At 43.0% G+C, this 20748-nt stretch overlaps 8 protein-coding genes across 8 annotated transcripts; 5 read left to right on the top strand and 3 right to left on the bottom strand.

Annotated features, from left to right (window-relative positions):
- Positions 1-1891: 1891 nt before the first annotated feature.
- Positions 1892-2956, bottom strand: EAF01_007894 (uncharacterized protein; the record flags this gene model as incomplete). Its single annotated transcript, XM_038916150.1, has 6 exons — positions 1892-2142; positions 2236-2316; positions 2381-2508; positions 2615-2671; positions 2788-2811; positions 2919-2956. The coding sequence occupies 6 exons, from the start codon at positions 2954-2956 to the stop codon at positions 1892-1894; spliced, it is 579 nt and encodes a 192-aa protein (XP_038768621.1).
- Positions 2957-3510: 554 nt separating this feature from the next.
- Positions 3511-6128, bottom strand: EAF01_007893 (uncharacterized protein). The gene is made up of 3 exons (XM_038916149.1): positions 5703-6128; positions 5601-5622; positions 3511-5514 (listed from the first exon to the last, which is right to left on the bottom strand). The coding sequence occupies exons 1-3, from the start codon at positions 5861-5863 to the stop codon at positions 3934-3936; spliced, it is 1764 nt and encodes a 587-aa protein (XP_038768620.1). The 5' UTR covers positions 5864-6128; the 3' UTR covers positions 3511-3933.
- Positions 6129-7675: 1547 nt separating this feature from the next.
- EAF01_007892 (uncharacterized protein) lies at positions 7676-8455 on the top strand (the record flags this gene model as incomplete). The annotated part of the gene is made up of 3 exons (XM_038916148.1): positions 7676-7793; positions 7860-8221; positions 8399-8455. 3 exons carry the CDS (start codon positions 7676-7678, stop codon positions 8453-8455), a joined length of 537 nt encoding a protein of 178 aa, XP_038768619.1.
- An 873-nt stretch (positions 8456-9328) lies between these two features.
- On the top strand, positions 9329-9871 carry EAF01_007891 (uncharacterized protein; the record flags this gene model as incomplete). Its single annotated transcript, XM_038916147.1, has 3 exons — positions 9329-9478; positions 9534-9722; positions 9806-9871. 3 exons carry the CDS (start codon positions 9329-9331, stop codon positions 9869-9871), a joined length of 405 nt encoding a protein of 134 aa, XP_038768618.1.
- A 714-nt stretch (positions 9872-10585) lies between these two features.
- Positions 10586-11099, top strand: EAF01_007890 (uncharacterized protein; the record flags this gene model as incomplete). Its single annotated transcript, XM_038916146.1, has 3 exons — positions 10586-10600; positions 10652-10886; positions 10936-11099. The coding sequence occupies 3 exons, from the start codon at positions 10586-10588 to the stop codon at positions 11097-11099; spliced, it is 414 nt and encodes a 137-aa protein (XP_038768617.1).
- Positions 11100-11855: 756 nt separating this feature from the next.
- EAF01_007889 (uncharacterized protein) lies at positions 11856-14071 on the top strand (the record flags this gene model as incomplete). Its single annotated transcript, XM_038916145.1, has 5 exons — positions 11856-11871; positions 11945-12015; positions 12122-12592; positions 12644-13346; positions 13400-14071. The coding sequence occupies 5 exons, from the start codon at positions 11856-11858 to the stop codon at positions 13603-13605; spliced, it is 1467 nt and encodes a 488-aa protein (XP_038768616.1). The 3' UTR covers positions 13606-14071.
- A 146-nt stretch (positions 14072-14217) lies between these two features.
- On the top strand, positions 14218-17087 carry EAF01_007888 (uncharacterized protein; the record flags this gene model as incomplete). The annotated part of the gene is given in 7 exon segments (XM_038916144.1): positions 14218-14434; positions 14506-14946; positions 14997-15348; positions 15407-15532; positions 15584-15632; positions 15652-16197; positions 16254-17087. 7 exon segments carry the CDS (start codon positions 14218-14220, stop codon positions 17085-17087), a joined length of 2565 nt encoding a protein of 854 aa, XP_038768615.1.
- Positions 17088-17662: 575 nt separating this feature from the next.
- On the bottom strand, positions 17663-19951 carry EAF01_007887 (uncharacterized protein). The gene is made up of 2 exons (XM_038916143.1): positions 18238-19951; positions 17663-18153 (listed from the first exon to the last, which is right to left on the bottom strand). The coding sequence occupies exons 1-2, from the start codon at positions 19624-19626 to the stop codon at positions 17887-17889; spliced, it is 1656 nt and encodes a 551-aa protein (XP_038768614.1). The 5' UTR covers positions 19627-19951; the 3' UTR covers positions 17663-17886.
- Positions 19952-20748: the final 797 nt, after the last annotated feature.

Raw genomic sequence — 20748 nt, 5'->3', positions numbered from 1 at the left:
GAACACAACAAAACCTCAATATTATTGAACTTCACACGTTCAAGAGCACAAAGATCTCTTACCCAGAACACACGTCCATTTCAGCAAAGTATGAACCTCTCATAACCGATCCCTCAATCATCAAATCATCAAAGCAAAGTATCATCAAATCTCCATTCTTAACCGAACATCCATTTGCCCCTCCCGCCATACACCTCCATACACCACACAACCAACATAAACAAATCACCCATCACCCATCGCAGAAACCCATTGCATGCACGCATATCTAACGCTCAACTAACCCATTCCATCCCACCCCTCCCACAAACTCAACATCCACATCGCGATATGATATACCGAACTCCAATCTCCCCTCCCCATACACAATCGATCGAATTACTTAGCACTTGGGCATTTCTGCAAACACAAAGATTGATTAGCCTGTTATCCATATCCATCCATCCATCCTACCATCTATCTCCCCTCCCCTCTCCTCAAAACCGTACCTTTCCACAGCTACAAACATAAGTATCCTTATCCGCGCCCTCTGGATACGCAACACCGCAGCTACATGCCAAACCGCCTTGGTTAACGAAGATTTGAAGACCTTGCATATTGTTCTTGTTCCTGTTCTTGTTCTTGGTATTACTATTGAGTTTCGATTTCGTGTGTGTGTGTGTGTGCTTCTTAACAGGTGGGTAGGCAGGTGGGTATGTAGATAGATAGGTAGCTATTCGTAGAATACAGAAGTTTTTGATATCAAAACAAGATGTACAGTTTAGAAGAAAGATAGCAAGATATATCTATAGATTCCGTCACAATAGATAGATAAATAAATACACTTCTCCTTCCTCCGAAGAAAACGCAACCACCAATAGCAACAAGAAAGAGGGGCAAGCAATCATGCAAGCATCCAACCCTTCCTCCCCCTCCCAAACAAAATTCACCGAATCTCTCTCATCCAATCTCACCCCTCCTCCTCCCTCTCACATCCCCACGTACTCTAACATACTTCCGTAGATAACACATCCCTTTCCCCATCCCATCTATACCCTATCTACCTAGTGCCAACCTAGTCAACCCCCCCTCAACCAATCACCACACCCCTCTTACCAAACCTCAAATTCTCACCTACCCCCCGCATCCAGACAGTAATAAGATCACCGTCTCCGTAGGGAGGGATCTCACACATAATCGTGTGATAAGAAATCTCAGATACGTACAACGAGGCCAACCAATCCCAACATCACACATTTTTCCTCATTTGACCCATCCACGTAATTTATGCATATGCGTGCCTCGTGACCAAAGTTGAATGAATGCGCTTTATGCAAGCCAATCACTCATTCGACCGCCCGATATCCGATAGAAGCACGCACGTGCCCGTTTGGCATTTGGTCTCGGCGGAATGTAATCTAACACGAAGTAATGTTGCACGAGAATGAGATTTCCACGGAGAAGTCTACGGGGCTCGGAGAGCCTTACTAGGCATTCTTATTCCTACCTCTGTGTTGTAATCGGACTAAATGTGATACAGACAAGGCAGAAGGACTGGGCAGACATTGTTGCAAGGCTATATGGAATGATTTTGAGGCAGTGAATGTGTAAAATACGAATCAATAAGGTCCTAATGTAGCAATTTGGCATTCGAAGCAGATGGTAACATTTGTAACAATCAGCATCCAAGGAAAAGGAGAATCAACCTCGCAAGTTAAATACCATCCTCTTGAATATGAGAAAAGTCACAATTTCAGTAGTAGAAGCCCTCCCGTCCCCATTGCATATCGAAATAATTGCTCTCTTTCCACAACAGTGTAGGAGAGGAGAATAGTAAGTTAAGTTGTAAAGGAAAAAAATCCATGTAATAAGCGAGGGTTTTCCTGTCCCTTCAATAAATCAACAACACCCTCTAACGCCTGAAAACCAATCCTCGCACAAGAGCGAGGAAAGAGGTATTACGCCCTCCACCTGCAATAGCTGCGCCATTGATCCCACGATGATGTTCCAAATGTTGATAATTTCCCCCCTTTCCATGCATAGCAGTTGTCGTAGGAGATTTCCTCGTTGTAATTGGTGCAGATTGTGTTCGTCGTGTTTTCTTGTTCCTAACATCCTTCGATGGCAAAACATTTCCAACCCTGGATGACGGGCCCCTAGACGCTGTAGACTCCATATTAGATACAGTGTTTGGGCGAATTAGGGGCCCGTCAGATTGTTATTCGATATTGTTCGCGGTCTTCAGCTGTTCTAAACTCGCTTTGCGAGCAGCGTATGAATCCGATTGATTTGAGTTGGCACGCATCTTTTCCATTTTCTCGGGTTGGTGGTAGAGAACTGTTTATCCAAGTGTTAGTACAGGAAAGTTTGATTGAAATAGAGACGTGGAGCGCAAACCTACCGACTAGGTATCGATTTTGGAAATTGAACCCATTCAATTTATCGCAGGCAGTCTTAGAATCTGTTACGTCTTCGTAGACAACAAATGCCGTACCCTTCGTGTTGGTAGCAATACCTTGACGAATTTGTCTGGCGCATTGTCAGTAAATTCTCCAAGCGCGGGCAAGTTCATCTCGATAGAGGTTCTTGATGTAGGTCTCGCCCGAGATTGCAGCTTCCCTTCCAATATACATACCGGATCGCACCGAACTTGCCAAACAAATCAAAGAGTTCCTCCGGCGTTACGTTGTAGCTATTATTCCAAATATCATCAGCCCTATGAACCTCAATCTGGTTTCCATGTACACCAAATCCACAACCCCATCTCCAAGTCTCCACATCTGCTCTTTCCTGCATCAATCCACATACCTTAGATTCTTGACGAACAAAGCTCTGCATTCAGTACATATATTAGCTATGGATCCTAACATCTAGCAATGAAGAGCAGGCGCACGCGACCAAGTGCAGGTACAATGAACAATAAATCCGGAGAAACATACCGATTAACTTCAGGAGCAAGTTTACCACCTCGATTCATAGCTTGGCTACAAATTCTCTTCTTTCAAACGTTACTTCCGCTTGTCAATTTCTAGTATTCTTTTGATTATTGGAGTTAAGTTGCTGCGAAAAAAAGGTCGTAGTATGGTGTATGTAACCGGAGGGGCGCACAGGTGGAAGCAAGCCTTCTTTTGTTCGTTGAAGGCTCAGGATTCGCGCTAGATTATATTGAGACTAGCGTTACTACTGCCTCAGAAATTTTTGGAGTCGGTGAGATCTTGATAAGATTAGATCTTATTGTTACCTGCTAGGTACGTAGGAAGGTAGGTACGATTTAGAATTGATATGGATTAAAAGCTTTGAACTTCAAAAAGCTGGAATTGTTCTACTTATTTATTAAAGAAATGAAAGAGAAGGATCAGATTATTTCTTCTCTTCGTTGGCTGTGTCTATGGCCTTCGAATTAGCCTTTCGTATAGCTATTGATTAGGCCATCCGCCACATTGCTTGACTTGCTCTGAAAGGGTACTGACTTTACACCGATACCTATCATTCACATTCAAAGCCTTGACGTTATTAACAATTATTTGTTTGCAGCTACTTATTAGGTAGTATTGACGATTCTAATTTTCTATGTGTTACACCTGCAATATATATCTCATCTCTACGTGCATGTTGTCGATAGACTTCGAATGAACACTGAAGTGTTATCAATGGCATCTCTCTTCACAATCGTGTATAGACTTGCCACTCGAGTTGTCGCCCCTTACCAAGGATAACCCTTTAATTCACATGATCAGTGACGGCAACGATTGCCTTCAGATGTGTAGATTTCGCTCAGCCTGAGCTTTACAATCAAATTCTCATATCGTGAATACAAGGAAAGTAGCATCGCATGTGCCCACGCAGAGAACCTGTCCGGTGCATCATGGGCCATTTCAAGCCAATATTTGATGTCACAACAGATCATGATAAGACCTTGAAGAAGATCAACAGTGGTACTGCATATGTATGCATTTACCATGTTATATATATTTCTTTGAAATCACCCTTCCCCTCTAGAGTTCCATTTTTCTGATATCCACTTATGTGCAGTGACTTCCCCTTGTCAACTGTAACTTTTGTTCCCGTGATAGTGAATCGTCTCTCTCCAGGAACCCATCCATTCTCATCAGCCCATTCTTCTTCTACATCTCTCGTAAACGCAGTTACTCGTGAACAGGCATCCGAATCCCAAATGCCTTCTCGGTAACCTTTAGCTTCCCTGAGAATATCAATTGCTTGACCTCTTAACTCTCGATTTCGGCAATGTGTTCCAACCATAAACATCGGAAGTATTACGCCAAAGTCGAAGTGATATTTCCCCTCTCCTTGGATGATACGCGGTCGGAGCTTGGTTACATATTCCATGATTGTACCAAACTCCTGAGAATATGCGTCCCATTCGATTGCGTTGACAATGAACACACTTGATACTTGTATCATCATCATAGCCGTCTGTATTTTCGCAAGGCATGCCGCTAAGAATTCTCGGGAATCTTCGGCAGCGTGTAGTCCTTTCTTTACTAATGGTTCCGCAATACTTTCCCATCGCAAAATGTCATTAAGATATGTGGTGCAATCTCGTCTAAGGGTCATATTAGTACTAGGTATGACCGCAACAGAGGTCCATGAGCAGTTCTCATCTTTGAGATCTAGCCCTTCATCGTCGGCTGCATAGACAACGACTTCTTCTTCATCCTTCGGCCGCTCTTCGAGAATGGTTTTTCTTGCTGTAGCTATCCAATGAAAGTTTCTCCGCATTATTATCTGCCACCAGTCATGACTTTCTTTGATACTTGAGAACGAAGAGGGCATTGATCGCAACAAATGATTTAAATCACGAGTTCGTCGCTCGTGGAGCTTTGAAGACCGACGATCAATCACGCATAGTGCCTGAAGGTCGAGATCTGAGAAGGCTCTGCATAGATCATCGTCAATTGTAGAATCTTGCTGACAGCTGAAGGGCGATAGGCTCTTGGATTTCTTGTCGAGCATAATCTCATGGAGAAGATTTTCTCCACTGGCAGCATGGGAAGCCGCCGTTGCGAGATGTCCCTGTATACTTTCGATTGAATACACGAGTAGACAAGCAATGAGCGCTTTGCGAGCATTGTAAGAGCTTGGGTTCAGAGCTTGTCTCATTCCGACGAGAGCTTTACCATACTGATCAAGGCCATACTGACGGTGTAGGAATGCCTCTATACCATTCGATGTGCGACCTTTACTAAATGCCCCAAGGGCAATTAGAGCTTGGCTAACGAAGGGTTCGGATTCGCTTGCCTGGGGAATCAGTCGCTCCCAGACTGATCGATTAAATAATCTCGCGATATCACCAGCCGATGTTTCGCGGAAGTATTGAAAATATCGAGAATCTTGTTCATTTTCTAGGATAGGACCGATGTGTATATTGACCATAGGTGATCGTGATTGCGGGGGAGATTCTACTATGGACGCTCGATTCGTTGACTCCCGCGATGATCGTTGGACGACGTGTGATGGATACCCCTCACATTGAATTCCAGTCTTCTTACATCGTTTGCAAGAAGGTTTCGTTTCCTGTTGTTCGTCAACACATGTCTTGTAATGTACTTGTGGATTGCCCCCGTGTTTCTAGGGCAATTAGTCGACAAAGTAATACATACATCGCATTTGACTCGGCGTACTCTAGAGATTTTGATAATCAGCTCGTGCTAGTATGGCATATAATCGTATGATGTTGTAACATTGAGATAAGACTTGCATACTTGCATGTATAGCATCCCGTCTTGACCTTTTGGTGTTTCACCCGCGACTTCCTGGAAGCCTCACTTTCAAAGGGAGCATTGTCTGCCTCCACAGTTTTAATAAGGTGTTTCTCATCTAATGGTGGAATTGTCATGAACTTTGAAAGTCGAAAAGGCTTCATGATTGCTATTCTTGCATTGCAACATCATCATCATGGGCAACATATATCCTTGTATCCAGTGTAGGATCTTATACGAAGTATTTTAAGTGGTGTGCTTGTCGTTAAGCCGCCTGAAATTCCTGGTGGGTCTTTTCTCAATTGGTGGTAGTCGCACAGCAGGTCAATAGGGGTGGTATGGACAAGATTTGTATCAATTGATATAAAAACCAGCAAGTCAATAAATCAATGTATGTGTTGAACTGGACTCAATTCCTGGGATTCATGGAGAGTACTGGTACAATGCCAAAGAAGGAAGCGGAATGTGTCGTCTCTTGCTAGGGCCATTGGTTTACCCTAGTGTTTTCTAACGAACGCCGCTAAGATTTAGTACCTACATACTAGGTGTGCTTATCATTCTGACATGCTACAACATCAAACCTGTTGGTCAATATAAGAATGTCCTCTCCACCATGGAATCAACATTACATACAATATACAATACAGTCTTGAGAACATGATCCTCAGGTTGAAACTCGCTAGTTATCTTCTTTTTATCGGTACCAATTCAGCGTTCTGATGATTTCCAGTCACGACAACATTCTCATTTTGAGACTGCACGCTCTGCCGATAACATTTACCATGGCCCTCATGGGTGAAGTATAGAGTGTAAGCACAAGTCAGTGGGATAATATGCTTATACCCTCCTCATGTACCTAGTATAGTCAGCATGATCATCTGCTTCCTTTCTGTGATTAGTAAGGAAACAAAATAGCACATGGCCATGAATGTTGCTACTCAGATCACAGTGGCTATCCGTGTTAAGAAAGAGACAGTCATATACAATTCTGCTTGTGATGTTGTATCTCTCACTCTCTTTCTGCATCTCTCCGGTTTCTTGGAAATCCAAAAAGATCAGGAACATGTGAAAGAGAGGCATACCAAAGAGATCAATTCCGACGTGCTTGCAGGAAGTTTTCTGACCTCTTTTCCACAACATCACCAGTTTGGACAGATGGGCAGAGGAATAGATTTACTCTGTCTATATCATGACTGCGCTTGGAATGTGAACGACGGTTTCTTTTTCAACTACCGATTCAGTGCTTCACGTTAGAAACGAGATTCCTTGTGCGTTCACTTTTGAGGTAGGTATGGGATTCATTTTTATATACCAACGAGTTACCTATAGTAAGTAGATAAAAATGAATTGGATCTTTCAATAACTTGATGCCTATCATTACCATCAAGTTGCTCCTCAAGTTATATCTCATTGAAAATGGAGTTCCTCTCAGAGGGTGGCAATCCATTCCTTCCCTTAACCTCTCGACATTGCTTTTGGACTAATCCTTCTTGTCAACGAGTTGCCAATAAGACAACTATCAAAAACACCACCGAAGAAAAGCTTTTTCATCGTGGAATGAAAAATACTGGTTGTCGCACTCACAACAACCTGGACAACAACAGCATGATATCAAGGATATTACGGACAATCAAACGTTGTATTTTCTAAGAGAGGATATTATACCTGCTCATGTACGCAGATTGAAAGGTGTGCAAGAAGCCTGGATCGAAACCACCAAAGTTTCTTTCGCACGATTTTCAGACCTACCACCTGAGTTGCGGATTCTTCTATGGACGCTCTGCTGTTACATGCATGGACGAATTGTCTTTTGTGAGAGGGGGATTGGTATTCGTAATTTTTACCTCAAAGGTGTTCGCCCGAATCCTGGTATCATTGCTGCTTGTGTGGAGTCAAGAGCCGTTGCCTTGGAGTGCTACTACGCTTCGAAGCGGAGCAAACCCACCGTAAATTTCAATCCAAGAGGCAATGATACTATGTACGAGCAAGTGAGATTCTGTCGGATCTCTATTGGCGCGCACCTCACACGTCTCGCGATAAACTGTCGCAGTCTTCCCATTTACAAAGGGTCCCCGAACAGGATAACTCGGATCAGTAAGGAAAGTTATCGAAAGCTTTTCTGATCCCGTGGTGTGACACATCTGAGAGAAATACTCGTAGTCATTGAGCCGTGTCGTTGGAAGTCGCTAGACTTGATAGGGTTTAGAGACACACAAGATTCACACTTGGAAGGGTCATATGGCCATGGAATTATGGATTATTGCAAGTTTTTCCGATCTACCGGTTTCAATACTATATTTGAAGCGACTGATAATGTTCGACGGTCTACAAGAGTGCACCAGAACGGTTGTCTATATTGTCTACGTTGCATGAAACCAGGTGATTACTATTTTACCACCAACGACTTCCACGAATTTGAAAGCTGCCGCAAACGCTACACAAAAGCAGATCGCGACTTTGAACAACAAGAAGGTTTCCCAAACTTACGGTTTGTCGAAGAAATTTTTACTCTGGGTCTTCCGGTCCTCAGATATAAGGAATTCAATCAATAATTGGTATGTTTACACTATTCTTCATTGTCTTCGCTTGTCTCCGTCATTTAACTTATATATTAGCATCTGAATCACAATTCTACCGAAGTAACTCATCAATTACATCAGAAGTAGCCTGGTAGCATTATGTTCACGCGATTAAATGAGCGAAACGAATCGTGCATCAATACATTCCTAAGCATTCAAGCAAACGAGTTTGTTTGATGATAGTCGTATAAAGTGGGAGCTGGAGAGAATACTGGTCGGAAAATTGGGTGTATTATTTTTCTTCATCAAGAGCTTTAGTTTGCTTGTTTACTTCATATCATCAGTGGGTGCACGAACTTATGGGAAATTGCGAAATTGACTTTGTGATATCTCATGAAGTATCGATGCAAGTACTTTGAGATATGATGCAATGTTTTATTACGGATGGAATAACGCAAACATGGGTTCTGATATCAAATAATACGAGGAAAAATTTGTTATAACTCTTGAAAGTTGAGAAATGTCTCATCATTCCACGCACTCACTGATGTATCATCCATTTACATCGTCATCAACTCAAAGTGCTGCTTTCCACAATTTCATGCATCATATGTACATCCAAAAACTACGCTTTTTGCTCTTCTACCATGATAAACTCTGCGATCTGATCTCGATACTTGAGTGGGTAGTTATTATTACATGGTCCATTGGCTTTTGAAATTCTCGTAGCGATATCAACGTGAAATGCACATTTTCTTTCTATCTCATCGCTATTCCACATCTCACATCTCCATTCCCTGAAATATCAAACCATCATTATCCTATATCATTAATCGATGCACACTAAACAAACTCCACAACCTCTCACAACCCCCCGCCCCCCGACCAAAAATTAATATCTCTCCAACCCTCAATCCAACCAACCCTGACTGTGAAAAATCTCTCCAACAACCAACTCTATCGGCCGATATCACGACCTTAGGCGGCGATTCAATATCTCCAATATATGGATGTAGACTCTTGCCTCCACTCCCATGCTCCATCCCCTTTTTAATAGTTTTTTCTTTTCGTCCCAAAACGAAACGTAAGAAGATAAAGAAGACAAGAAGAATGCCAGGTAGTACCATCTCTAGTCTTTCATCGTCTTCTCCATCCTCATTTTCGCGAGATAAGAGGAGTAGAACTGCGAGTTCGGTGGGGTCGGTGACTTCGGGTGGAAGACCGAGAGGGTATAGAGGGGGTGGTCATCCTCATCATCGAGTATGTTTATATTGTCTGTGTGGGATTGTGGATATTGTGCTAATGATATTGATAGAGCGCGATACCGGCAGTTGTGAAAGAAGTTGGGAAGGATGTACGTGAGGAGGATAGTGAAGATGAAGATGTAAATGAAAGGGGAGAGAATGAGGAAGATGAGGATGGAGAAGAGAGCGAGGATGATGAGGATGAGGACGAGGATGATGAGGGTAAAGGACAAAGGAAGCCTTCCCCGAGAAGAGATCGTGTAAGTTATCTACCTCTATTACCTATTTAATTCTCAATACTGGAATGCACATTCTGATATGAATGAAAGACCGAATCTGCTAGTCCAACAAGAAGAAGAAGAAGAAGAAGGAGAAGAGGAAGAAGAGGGACACCGAGTCGCTCATCTAGGCATTCAGCAAATTCCTTTCGAGGATCCCATGGTTTATCGGAAAAGCATGGGAGGGGAAAGAGAAGAGAGGAAAGTAAGAAGAGTAAAAGTATCAGTAAAACTAAAACTAAAAATAGAGAAGGATCGGGGTTTTTGGGAAAGTTGAAGAGCGCATGGGGGAGAGTGATGAGGTCGCCTCGTAGAAAACGAACGGTTTGATTTATTGGGGATAAATGGAGGGTCGGATGGAGTTTGAAAGTTTTATTGTAGAAATTATTGAGCTTACACTATACAACAAGGAGTTTCTGTGATAAAAGGGGGTTATTCGTTTGTATCTCAACATCCGGATATCCACTATATCCGATGACTTTACAAATCTCCATTTCCGCACAAGAACGAAAACCTACAGCCATTCCTATAAAGTACCCATTTATTTCGTCGTGACCCAAGTAAATCAACCACTTGTCTCGTTCATCTAAGAGCAATCATGTTATCTCCAAAATACCTTCGCATTGACGTATTCATTCCAGCTGGATGCCAGCTTCTTGATATGTCAGGTATCGACATTTTTTTCATGCTTTCGCCAGAATACCTTTCAGCATGTGGATTACCGGCCCCATTGGTCGCACTTGGGATTAGTTGTACAATATACTAGATATCCCTTCTGTCCACAGGGTCCGAAGTTGAACTGACAGCCAGCGCTTTCCTTCAAACATCGAAAACTACAACAGACGATGAAGTGCAGCCGGGTATGTTGGATATCGTGATGGTTCCGGGACCAGATCCTAGAATGGTATCAGATCAAGACACCCGATCATTTGAAATCACACGCCGAATGGAGAGGAGAAAATGGAGAAAGCGTTGATATTTTGAGCATCTGTACAGGAATTTTCTTAGTGGCTCAGAGTGAAATTTTGAAAGAATTGAGTGCTGGTGGACCAAGAGCTCTGATTCCACGTTTGAAGGAGGAGTCTCCAGACACAAAATGGGTCGATGACAGGAGGTGGGTTGTAGATGGTAATATTTGGAGTAGTGGTAAGTTTATGATTCGCACATTATGTACGCGCAACTAACACGCAGATAGGTGGTATTACCAAAAGACTAGAGATGATTGCTGCATACATCAGGCAAAAGTTTCCTGGTCCAGCAGCAGAGGTAGTAATCGCAATGGCAGATATCGGAGAGAAAGATGTTTTCATACCAATGGAAATACGAAGGAAACGCTTTGGTGGATGTGGCAGATTTTGAAGGCAGTTGGTCTTGGTATTGGAAAGGACAAGAAAACTTGATGAGAAAGATAGGAATTGTGTCGTATTGTTTGTTACTTGAGTGAAGCGTGTGACAAAACTCGAAGATTTTCATGGTGTTGTACTATTTTGTCATTCCATCCTGTCTTCTGTCAAACGAAGGAAATGACTTCAGAGAGTTAGATTGCGTAAGATGCATACAGGAATTGATTTTTCCAGTGAATGTAACTGTGGGAAGCCTTTTCTTCCTGTGATTGATGTTATTGATATGATTTTGACATAATCGTGACATATACCGAGTTAGTTAGATGTGGTATATATAGTATATACTCGAGTCGAGCGAGTATCGAGGGATATCTGTATCGTATAATATTACCTTTAAAAATCTTACAGTGGAGAGCTATGAGAAAATAAACGTCAATTAACCAAGCGTCAACCAATCAAATTATATCAATTGATGGAGAGTTAACCCTTAATGGGTAATAGTTGTCACACAGTGGATCTCAAATCTCACTAGCGTAGACGGATAAGCTATCTTAGTGTGTTATTATTAGTGTGCCCGCAGAATGAGAAAAAAAAAGTTGTCGGGTATCTTTTCTTCAAGAACTACCTTTTATCAAGACACCGCTCACCAATCTCTTCTTCTAAAATCTCTTCAACTCATCTCAAGATTCTTGTTTACTGTTTTCCTTTTGAAACAGTCCCTTTTCAATCATATCAACATCAATTGAATCATCAATTCATAATTCCTTACAAGATGCCTCTCCTTCCAGGTAAGAAAATAAAAATCATCTCGTCTGCCTTGTTTTGGTCTTGCGAGAATATTCATCTAACTTTCCGCTACAGTCGCTATGTACGGCCTCGAGGTCCCAGCAGGAGATATTCTCATCCCTGCTGTTCCAGATTTCCCAGCTACCGTAAGTCTCATACTGTTTTCTACTACATTGACGTTGCTGTTCCTATTCCTGTCCTACCTAGCAGGCTTCAATGGAAAATACAAACATTGACAATTGCAATCTCTAGTTCCGCATTACCATGGCAGCAATTGACCCCACTGAACCTGCCGATGATGCTGAAGGTGTCAAGCCTAGATCAACCTTAAAGGTCATTCGTCAATCGAGTGCTGAGGATGAAGAAGAAGACAGTGAAGATGATGATGAAGGTTCGGATGATTTATTACGTGCTTTGTTGGCAGATAATGACTCTGGATCAGATGAGGATAGCGAGGACGACGAAGAAGCCAACGGAGGACCAAGCGACCCCTCCAAGTCCAAGAAAGCCCAAAAGCAAGCTGCTCTTAAGGAACTTCTTGCTTCCATCGGCAAAGACGACTCCGACGAAGAAATGGAGGACGCTTCCGACAAGAAGAAGGTCGCCAAGAAAGGAAAGGCAAAGGCCACCGCCGAGGTCGAGGAGGAGAGCGACGAAGAGAGTGAGGATGGTGAGGGTGTTGAGGTTGAGGAATATGTTCTCTGCACTCTTGACCCAGAAAATGTATGTGCCAAACACCCCGCTTATGATAAAATCATGCTGACCATAATATAGCACTATCAACAACCTCTCGACATCACCATTGGCGAGGACGAGACCGTTTTCTTCAAGGTCACTGGTACCCACACAATCTACCTCACTGGTAACTACGTGATCCCAGATGATAACGGACACAACCACCACCACGAGGTTTACGACTCTGATGAGGAAGACGATGAGGACTATGACCTCTCTCCAGATGAGGATGAACTCGAACTCGAGATGGACTCGGATGAGAGCGATGAACTCGATGGTGCCCGCATTACCGAGGTCGAGTCCGAGGACGAGGAAGCCCCAAAACTTGTCAAGGCCGACAAGAAGGGCAAGAACAAGCGCTCTGCCGATGAAATCGAGGAGGCCGCATCCCTCGATTCAATTATGGCCAAGGCTGCTGACTCTGAGGAGCCAAAGCTTAGCAAGAAGCAACAAAAGAAGTTGAAGAAGAACAATGGCGAGGCTGCCCCAGCCAAGGCAGAAGAGGTCAAGAAGGATGCCGCTAAGGATGAGAAGAAGGTTCAATTCGCTAAGAATCTCGAGCAAGGACCAACTGGATCTGCCGCAGCTAAGGTAGACCCCAAGAAACCTGCATTGGGCGTCAAGACTGTCGACGGAGTAAAGATCGATGACAAGAAGCTTGGTTCCGGACCAGTTGCCAAGAAGGGTAACAGAGTTGGCATGCGTTACATCGGAAAGTTCACTGATGGCAAAGTCTTTGACTGTAAGTTTATACCCTTCAAATTTTCCTAGAGCTTTCTAATCTTTGAAATTTAGCAAACAAGAAGGGCAAGCCTTTCTCTTTCAAGCTCGGTGCCGGCGAGGTCATCAAGGGCTGGGACATCGGTGTTGCTGGTATGTCAGTCGGCGGAGAGCGTAGATTGACAATTCCAGCACACCTTGCATACGGCAGCAAGGGTGTCCCTGGTATCCCAGGTAACTCCACCTTGACTTTCGATGTCAAGCTCCTTGAGATCAAGTAAACGCCATCGTCATTTGTATAAGAAAGTCTCAATCGGTTCAGAAGTGTGTTCTGGAATGATTCGAGGCTGATGGTCACTTTGATTTTCATATTTATTGTACAATTTTCTCTTTACTTTCATGTATCTCCTTGCTGTTTGCGATTTCATGATATTTTCATGATATGTCAATCAGCGATGTAATGTTTTTGCATAAGTCTCCGACCTGAGCAGTTCTCTGTTTAAACAGGAAGTAGACTACGCAAAATGGGATGATGAGATTTGCATAGCACTACAGGCGTATTTTCAAAAAGTTCGAATAGGTTTTCAACACAGGGGATTGTGCTTTAATCGGTTATCTCATAATAAACAAAAACTACCATACCAATGCAATATCGCCCTTGCCCAATGATATCTGATGGTGATGCCTTCCCTTGTTGAGCACAGAATCTCTCCATGGGTAGGAGCTCTCATAGCAAATGATAGACACAAAATATTACTTCTCGTTCTTCTCAATCTTGTAACCTTCATCAGTATCAACATTCTTTGTCAATCATTTGTATGCTGTTTAGCAGTTCCATTCTTACATTTTAGTATCGATAATCATTTATCTAACCCTTGAGAGGATCCACGACAATGAAAAGAACTCGCACCGGCCCTGCACTCGATCCCAATGCAGTAGACCAAGCTGGCCCGCCTCCTCGATTGGAGAAGCCTCTGTTTCTCGAAACTGTTACTCAATTGAACTCAGTATCTCCTCCACATTCTCCCACACATTATATTCATAGACCTTCAAAGTTTCGACGCCAAGGGTCAAAGATTCTCTCAGTTTTACGTTCGTTAACCAACAATAGTAAGTGATTTCTTCTCTGTTTGTCTCCGATTTATAGCTTGCATATTCTAACCATTGATTGGAAATGTTAGGCTCAAGTATAGCTTTAGAGGATGATTATGCACCGTTATCACCTCCTCCCGAATCTGTCGCTCTTGGCAAGAAAATCTCCATGGCCTTACTCAAAGCTCCACCCACAATCGTTCATCGTACACAGTTCAAGAGTAGACCTAGTTTGATCTCTCTTGATAAAGGTGTTCTGGATTTCATGCCCGATGCTCCTACTCCTCCATCGAGTGCAGAATCTGCAAGCAATAGTGGAAAATCGTCTGGTCCTGATGCTAAGCAATCGACTCAAAAAACTTCCCTCGAATCAAAATTCTCGCAGAAATCTGTGGGTGTCTCGCATCACTCTTTGGAGAATAAGAAGATCATGCCGAAGAATATGAATCAAGCAGAGGTTAGCTCTGCGGAGGGTGCCCTGGCATCGATTACTGAAGGTGATAATGTTGAATGTCCACAGCCAGTTCCAAGTATGTTTCTCCGCTTACTCTATAGCATAATTACAACTAATAATTTGCAGCTGTGATCACCGTCGAAAAGGCAGCTTCTGCAAAAGTTTTCTTTGAAACTTATTACAATCAGTTTACTTCCAAAGCAATCACACCTCGATCTCTCCGTCGCTTAAATCTAGAGAATGAGCTTCTGAATGATATGATCTCTACCCCGACAGACAAAGCCGAAAGACTTCAAGCATTGGCTACAGCAGAGACGAATCATCTCAGACAGATGAGAAATATGAAGGTGCGCAGTACCAATGCTTTGAAGGGTAGAGATCATAAAACTTCAAACTATGAGGTGGTTAAGGTTCTTGGAAAGGGTAGTTTTGGTGTTGTGAGATTAGTTAGAGAGAAGTGGGCTCCAGGTGCTAAGGAGTAAGTTTGAATGTTTTGGTTTATTTTTTGATGGAGATGGTTGACTGATGATGGATAGATCGGAACCAAGTAAGCGTATCTACGCTATGAAAGTGATCAAGAAATCGGATATGCTCAGAAATAGTCAAGAAGGTCATCTGAGAGCTGAGCGTGACTTTCTCGTTGCTGCCGAGGGATCTAGATGGTGAGTGGAGGTAATGACATCTCTATTGAAGATACTAATCAACTTGAATAGGGTCGTTCCTTTGATTACCAGTTTCCAAGATCTCAACAACTTGTACCTCGTTATGGATTACATGCCAGGGGGGAGACTTCCTTGGCCTCCTCATTCGTGACAATGTTCTCTCTGAGTCCGTCACAAAATGGTATATTGCCGAAATGATCCTCTGCATCGAAGAAGCCCATGCTCTTCGCTGGATCCATCGTGATATTAAACCAGACAATTTCTTAATATCTGCGTCTGGTCATCTCAAGATCTCTGATTTCGGATTAGCGTTTGATGGACATTGGTCTCATGATCAAGCTTACTTTCACAATCACAGGTATTCGCTTCTGAATAAACTTGGAATTACTGTTGAGGGAGATTCTCTCGATAAAAAGGAAGGAAGGAGTGTAGCTGCGGCGATGAAAATGGCTCATGTGATGATGGGTGGAAAAGAGCGACATGAGAAGAATTCGGATAATGCGTCGGAATCAGAGAGTATTCTTAATTGGCGCAATCGTTTTGGAAACAGAACACTGGCGAGATCAGTGGTAGGTACGAGTCAGTATATGGCGCCAGAAGTGGTGAGAGGGGAATTGTATGATGCTAGATGTGATTGGTGGAGTGTTGCTGTTATTCTTTATGAGGTGAGCTACTAGTTCTTATATCTTTTACGAAGGAGTTGATGCTGATGTGATCATAGTGTCTTTACGGACATACACCTTTCCTTGCAGAGGAAGGTGGAAGACAACAAACAAAGATGAATATCCTGAATCACAAAACCACATTCCAATTCCCGTCGCGTCCATCTGTTAGCAGAAGATGCCAAGATCTCATCCGCAGCATCATTCAAGAAAAAGACCATCGTCTCTGCAGTCGCCGCTACAAATCTCGAGACACAACACTCGGCTCCGTATCCTCTCGTCGAAACCTCGATTACGCCGGTCGTTACGTCTACCCCAATGATGCCGAAGATATCAAAGCGCATAAATGGTTCCGCGATATTCAATGGGATCGCATTCATTTGATGCCTCCTCCTTTTATCCCCAACATCAAATCAATGGATGATACGCATTATTTTGACGAGGAAGAACCCATTTCTGATTTCTCGGAAAGTGTGGCGAGTGTGCAGCCGACGGTTCACCAGATTGCTGATGCGCTTAAACCGTTCAATCGCGAGATTCAAATTCTGGCGACGGGGTTTATAGAGAGACCGCACGATACGGTGAGGTTGAAGAGGGTGGAGAAGGAGATTGATCAGTTTGCGATGAGGAATGAGGATAAGGAGTATCTCAAGAGATTTGTGAGGACGTTTGGGAAGAAGGAGAGGAAGAGACCGAGGGATAGGTTGTTGAGAGATAAGGAGATTGCGCCGAAGATTCTGGAGTTGAGGAAGAAAGGGGCGTTTTTGGGGTATACGTATCGGAGGATTGATATGGGGATGGGAGCGAGTGGGAGTGGGAGTGGAAGGGGAGTGGTGGCGGCGGGAAGCTGGAGGCCGAATGTTTGGCATCGGGCTAGGTTGAGTGTTCATTGATAGATTGTTTTAACTTGTGTGGGATTATGGGGGGGGTGGGGGTATGTGAGTTTCGGTGAGAAGTTTTGGGAGACTGAGGGTCATGATGAGGAGATGGATGAATGTTTGAATGGTGTCTGGTTTAACTTGGCGTTGGGCTGGGCCGAGATGTTATTACTAGGATTGACTTTTGTATTGGTTTTACAGATACTGTACACATTCGTTTATTAATCTTTTTTCTTTCGCTGTTGATTTGACTTGATCCTTTTCTTTTCTTCCAATGTGACTTGAATTGGCTCTTGATCGTGTTCCTAATTTGTGTGTATTTCTTCACAGTGGAGGTTAAATAGGCTAGTGAAAACTAAATGAGGGACTTAAAAATAGGAGGTATAATAATGTATAAATGGTCATTTTTCCTCTCTGATTTGTTTGCTTGTGATCTGATATTGAGCAGCATGAAAGATAAGTATACTTGGATATGTACCCCACCTACACAGAAGAGGCATGATATATATATGTAAATGAATGAGAAAGGGTTGAACGAGCCGAGTTTTTATTTTTGTAGATAAGAGACAAGTGGAGGGGGGTGAGAAAGGTGATGATATATTCAATTGTTTGTATTTAGCATAGAGAAGACAGAGGGTGATAAAAATGATTTATGGAAAGAAAGTACAATTTGATAAGATTTAAAGATAGTATGGGGGTATATAACTGTAGTATATAATATGAAGAAACATCGCATATCCTATCATCATTCCGCCGAACTCCAAAGGCGATTCTAGGAAAGAAGGATATTAAGAAATTGACCTATGGCGGAGACTCATACACGATTTGCAATTTGATAAACGGATGTCTTTATATCGTTATCCTTGTCATCGATGGGATAATAGTCAGTGTTGTCGACGGATTTTTCATCAGGGTTTTGGGGGTGTGGAGAGCTAGAACGATTCGAGTTTTCAGAAAGCTCGCAGACGTAGTGGTTTAGGAGGAGACGATGGTTGAGGAGAGATTGGAAGTCTGCTCCACGGGCGGCGTTGGCGATGTTATGAGCTTGAATGAGGATGAGAAGGAGAAATCCTTCAATGATCTGGAGATTATGTTAGTATAGAGGTTATGATAGGTGGAATATAACGGTCAAGGCAGGCTATGGAAAGTGAAAGATTAAACGTACCATAGTTGGTATATTGCATAGAAGTTGACCAGTCTCAGACCATTTCATTATAGACGCAATGGCAAGTAATGCAAACACAACATCGACAGATGCGACGCTCACACCCGATAATGCGCAGAACTCTCCTGCTGCGGCAAATGCTCTTGTGCTAAAGTTTCTTGGCTTGGTAGGGGTTTGGTGTGGAGACGGGACATTGAGTAAATCTAATAATCGATCATCACTTTCGGCAATCTTCTCGAATTGTGCTTCTGCGACTTTCTCGTCCCGATAATAAACATTCCGAAGTACAAAACCGTCGATAAAACCCACAAGGCCGGTAAAGGTACCGATGATTAACCACCAGTTATCGTTAAACTCGAGGATAGGACCGACAGCTATCCAGACAATCGTTACGATCAAAGTGATCAATAGCCCCACGCCCGAGCCCATAACATCTGCAAAAATGTCGATAGATCTTTCAATCCGGTTGATGGTAGGAGCAGGGATCTCGAATACTGGGTTAGGTCGGTAATCATTTGTAATTGCTCCCAATCGCCACTCAACCTCGGAATCGACTCTTAGAGCATACTCAAGGGATTGCTCAAGATTATCCTCTTGCTGCTGTTGTATATTTTGCAAGAAGATGGAAGCAAAGGTCAAGGCAACTGCAGTAGCTGTATTGACATGTAACTGCCAAGTATCGCTGAATTGGAACAGAGGGCCAATGCCAACCCAAAAGAATATACCGATCCAGTAGAGGATATATGCCCAGATGGAACCAAGGCCTCTAGCAACAGTTTTGCAAGTGATGTTCCACAAATAGCGTGCTTTTGATATATCTCCACCGCTACTTGTAAATAGAATATCATCGGCGTTGGATTCAATAGGTTTATCATCTTTGAGTAATTTCTGAGCCGGGCTCTTGTGGGTTTCCATCGACTGGCAGCTAGATAATTGACGGAGAAGGCGCTCAGAAGTCTGATTACGGGACTGGAGTTCAGCGAGAGTGGTTAGAAGAGAATTCGAGGCGTTGGAAGCCTGTCTAAGGAGCAGGATACCCGTCAAGTAGACTTGAATGGAAGATGCATTTTGCATGACGATTTGCCAGGTATCGGTCGTGCCATCAACGAAACCAAATATGACCCAAGCAAGCATGATAGCCATCATTGCTACAAAAACCCAGTTTGAACCAGCAGCTTTCGTGACGATGTCCAATATGTTCCTTCTCGGTTTAGAGATGACATCTTTAGTTGTGATTAAGATTGGCTCTCTCTTGTCATTTGATGAAGGTCGCCCAGCGGCGTTTTTTGGTTCAGGATGGGAAGTTTGAGATATAGCTGCGGCTCGAATTGATTGTTTCGCGGGTGAAATGAAGTCTTTACACTTCTGCCAAGCTGACGGGAAAGTCATGTTTACTGTATTATATGTTCTAGAGCAACATCAAGTTTCATAAAATAGACTATAATTAATGAAGCAGGATAATAAAAGAAAAAGACAGAGGTTGAAGCCAGCTTGGAAAAGGACCAGAAATTAGATTCAGCCAAGATGCATAAGACTTATACTAGATATGGGGTACCAGGATAGGGTAAAATTGAAGTGTGGAGAGTCACTAGGCCCAATCTAATACTACTTGCGTTCCCTCCAACAATTTGGGATAAGCGAAAAAGATAGTCGGCGTACTGCTCACATTTCTTACAATACTTGTCAGTTGTGCTTCTGAAATCGAATATTCAAAACACTAGTGTTGTGAGAATCATACAAATTATCAATTGCTAGTTGAGTATGATGCGATGGGGGGATCTGAATGGTGCCAAAATTTGACAGCTAAAAGAACAGAAATACTGATAATTCAAAGGTCCAGATTTGAAGCAGCTTGAGGGTTGGTGTACAGTGATGAAACAAAATGGAAAGATAGGCTCCACTTTAGTGAAGAACAACATGTGGCCATGACTTGGGGGGAAAGAAGCAAATCCGGCAACAAAACGCCCAAGAATTAGCTTGCGTGATCCCGTTTCAGACTCAAGATCCAGTCAACAGGCATGAAAATTAAACAGGGCTGAAATTGTGTGAACTACATTGTAAGTCCCACTACTGCGGGTGGCTTGGTGTTCCCGATCTTTCAACGTCTGCGCACCGACTGCCGTAGAAATATTGTGTGGATGGATGCATCCGGGGAACTGCGCTGCCGAGATTGATCCACAATAGTTTCTACATTGCATTGGTAGAACCAGCAAGTCTAAGGCAACTGAATGCATAGTCATTAACTGACTTCGAAGGAAGATCTATTCGCAAGAATGTACGATCGACACGCACTGAAATTGATCATCCATAATACAGTAGCACGCCTACTTAGGGACATGGGCTTTTGAATGCTTGAACCATTCTGGGGATGTCATCAAAGCGCCTTGCAGTGATACGCTAATATGACAGCGGCAGCTTCAGTCGCTAAGAAGGTCTATTAATGCAAAACATAACTCACTGAGAACATCTGTTGCGACTCCGAATTATAAACTGTGGCGCCTTTTCGCAGAG

The sequence above is a fragment of the Botrytis porri genome (assembly GCF_014898465.1).
Source record: "Botrytis porri strain MUCL 3234 chromosome Unknown BPOR_010, whole genome shotgun sequence".
NCBI classification, from domain to species: Eukaryota; Fungi; Ascomycota; class Leotiomycetes; order Helotiales; family Sclerotiniaceae; genus Botrytis; species Botrytis porri.
This window is presented reverse-complemented; position numbering and strand designations above follow the sequence as displayed.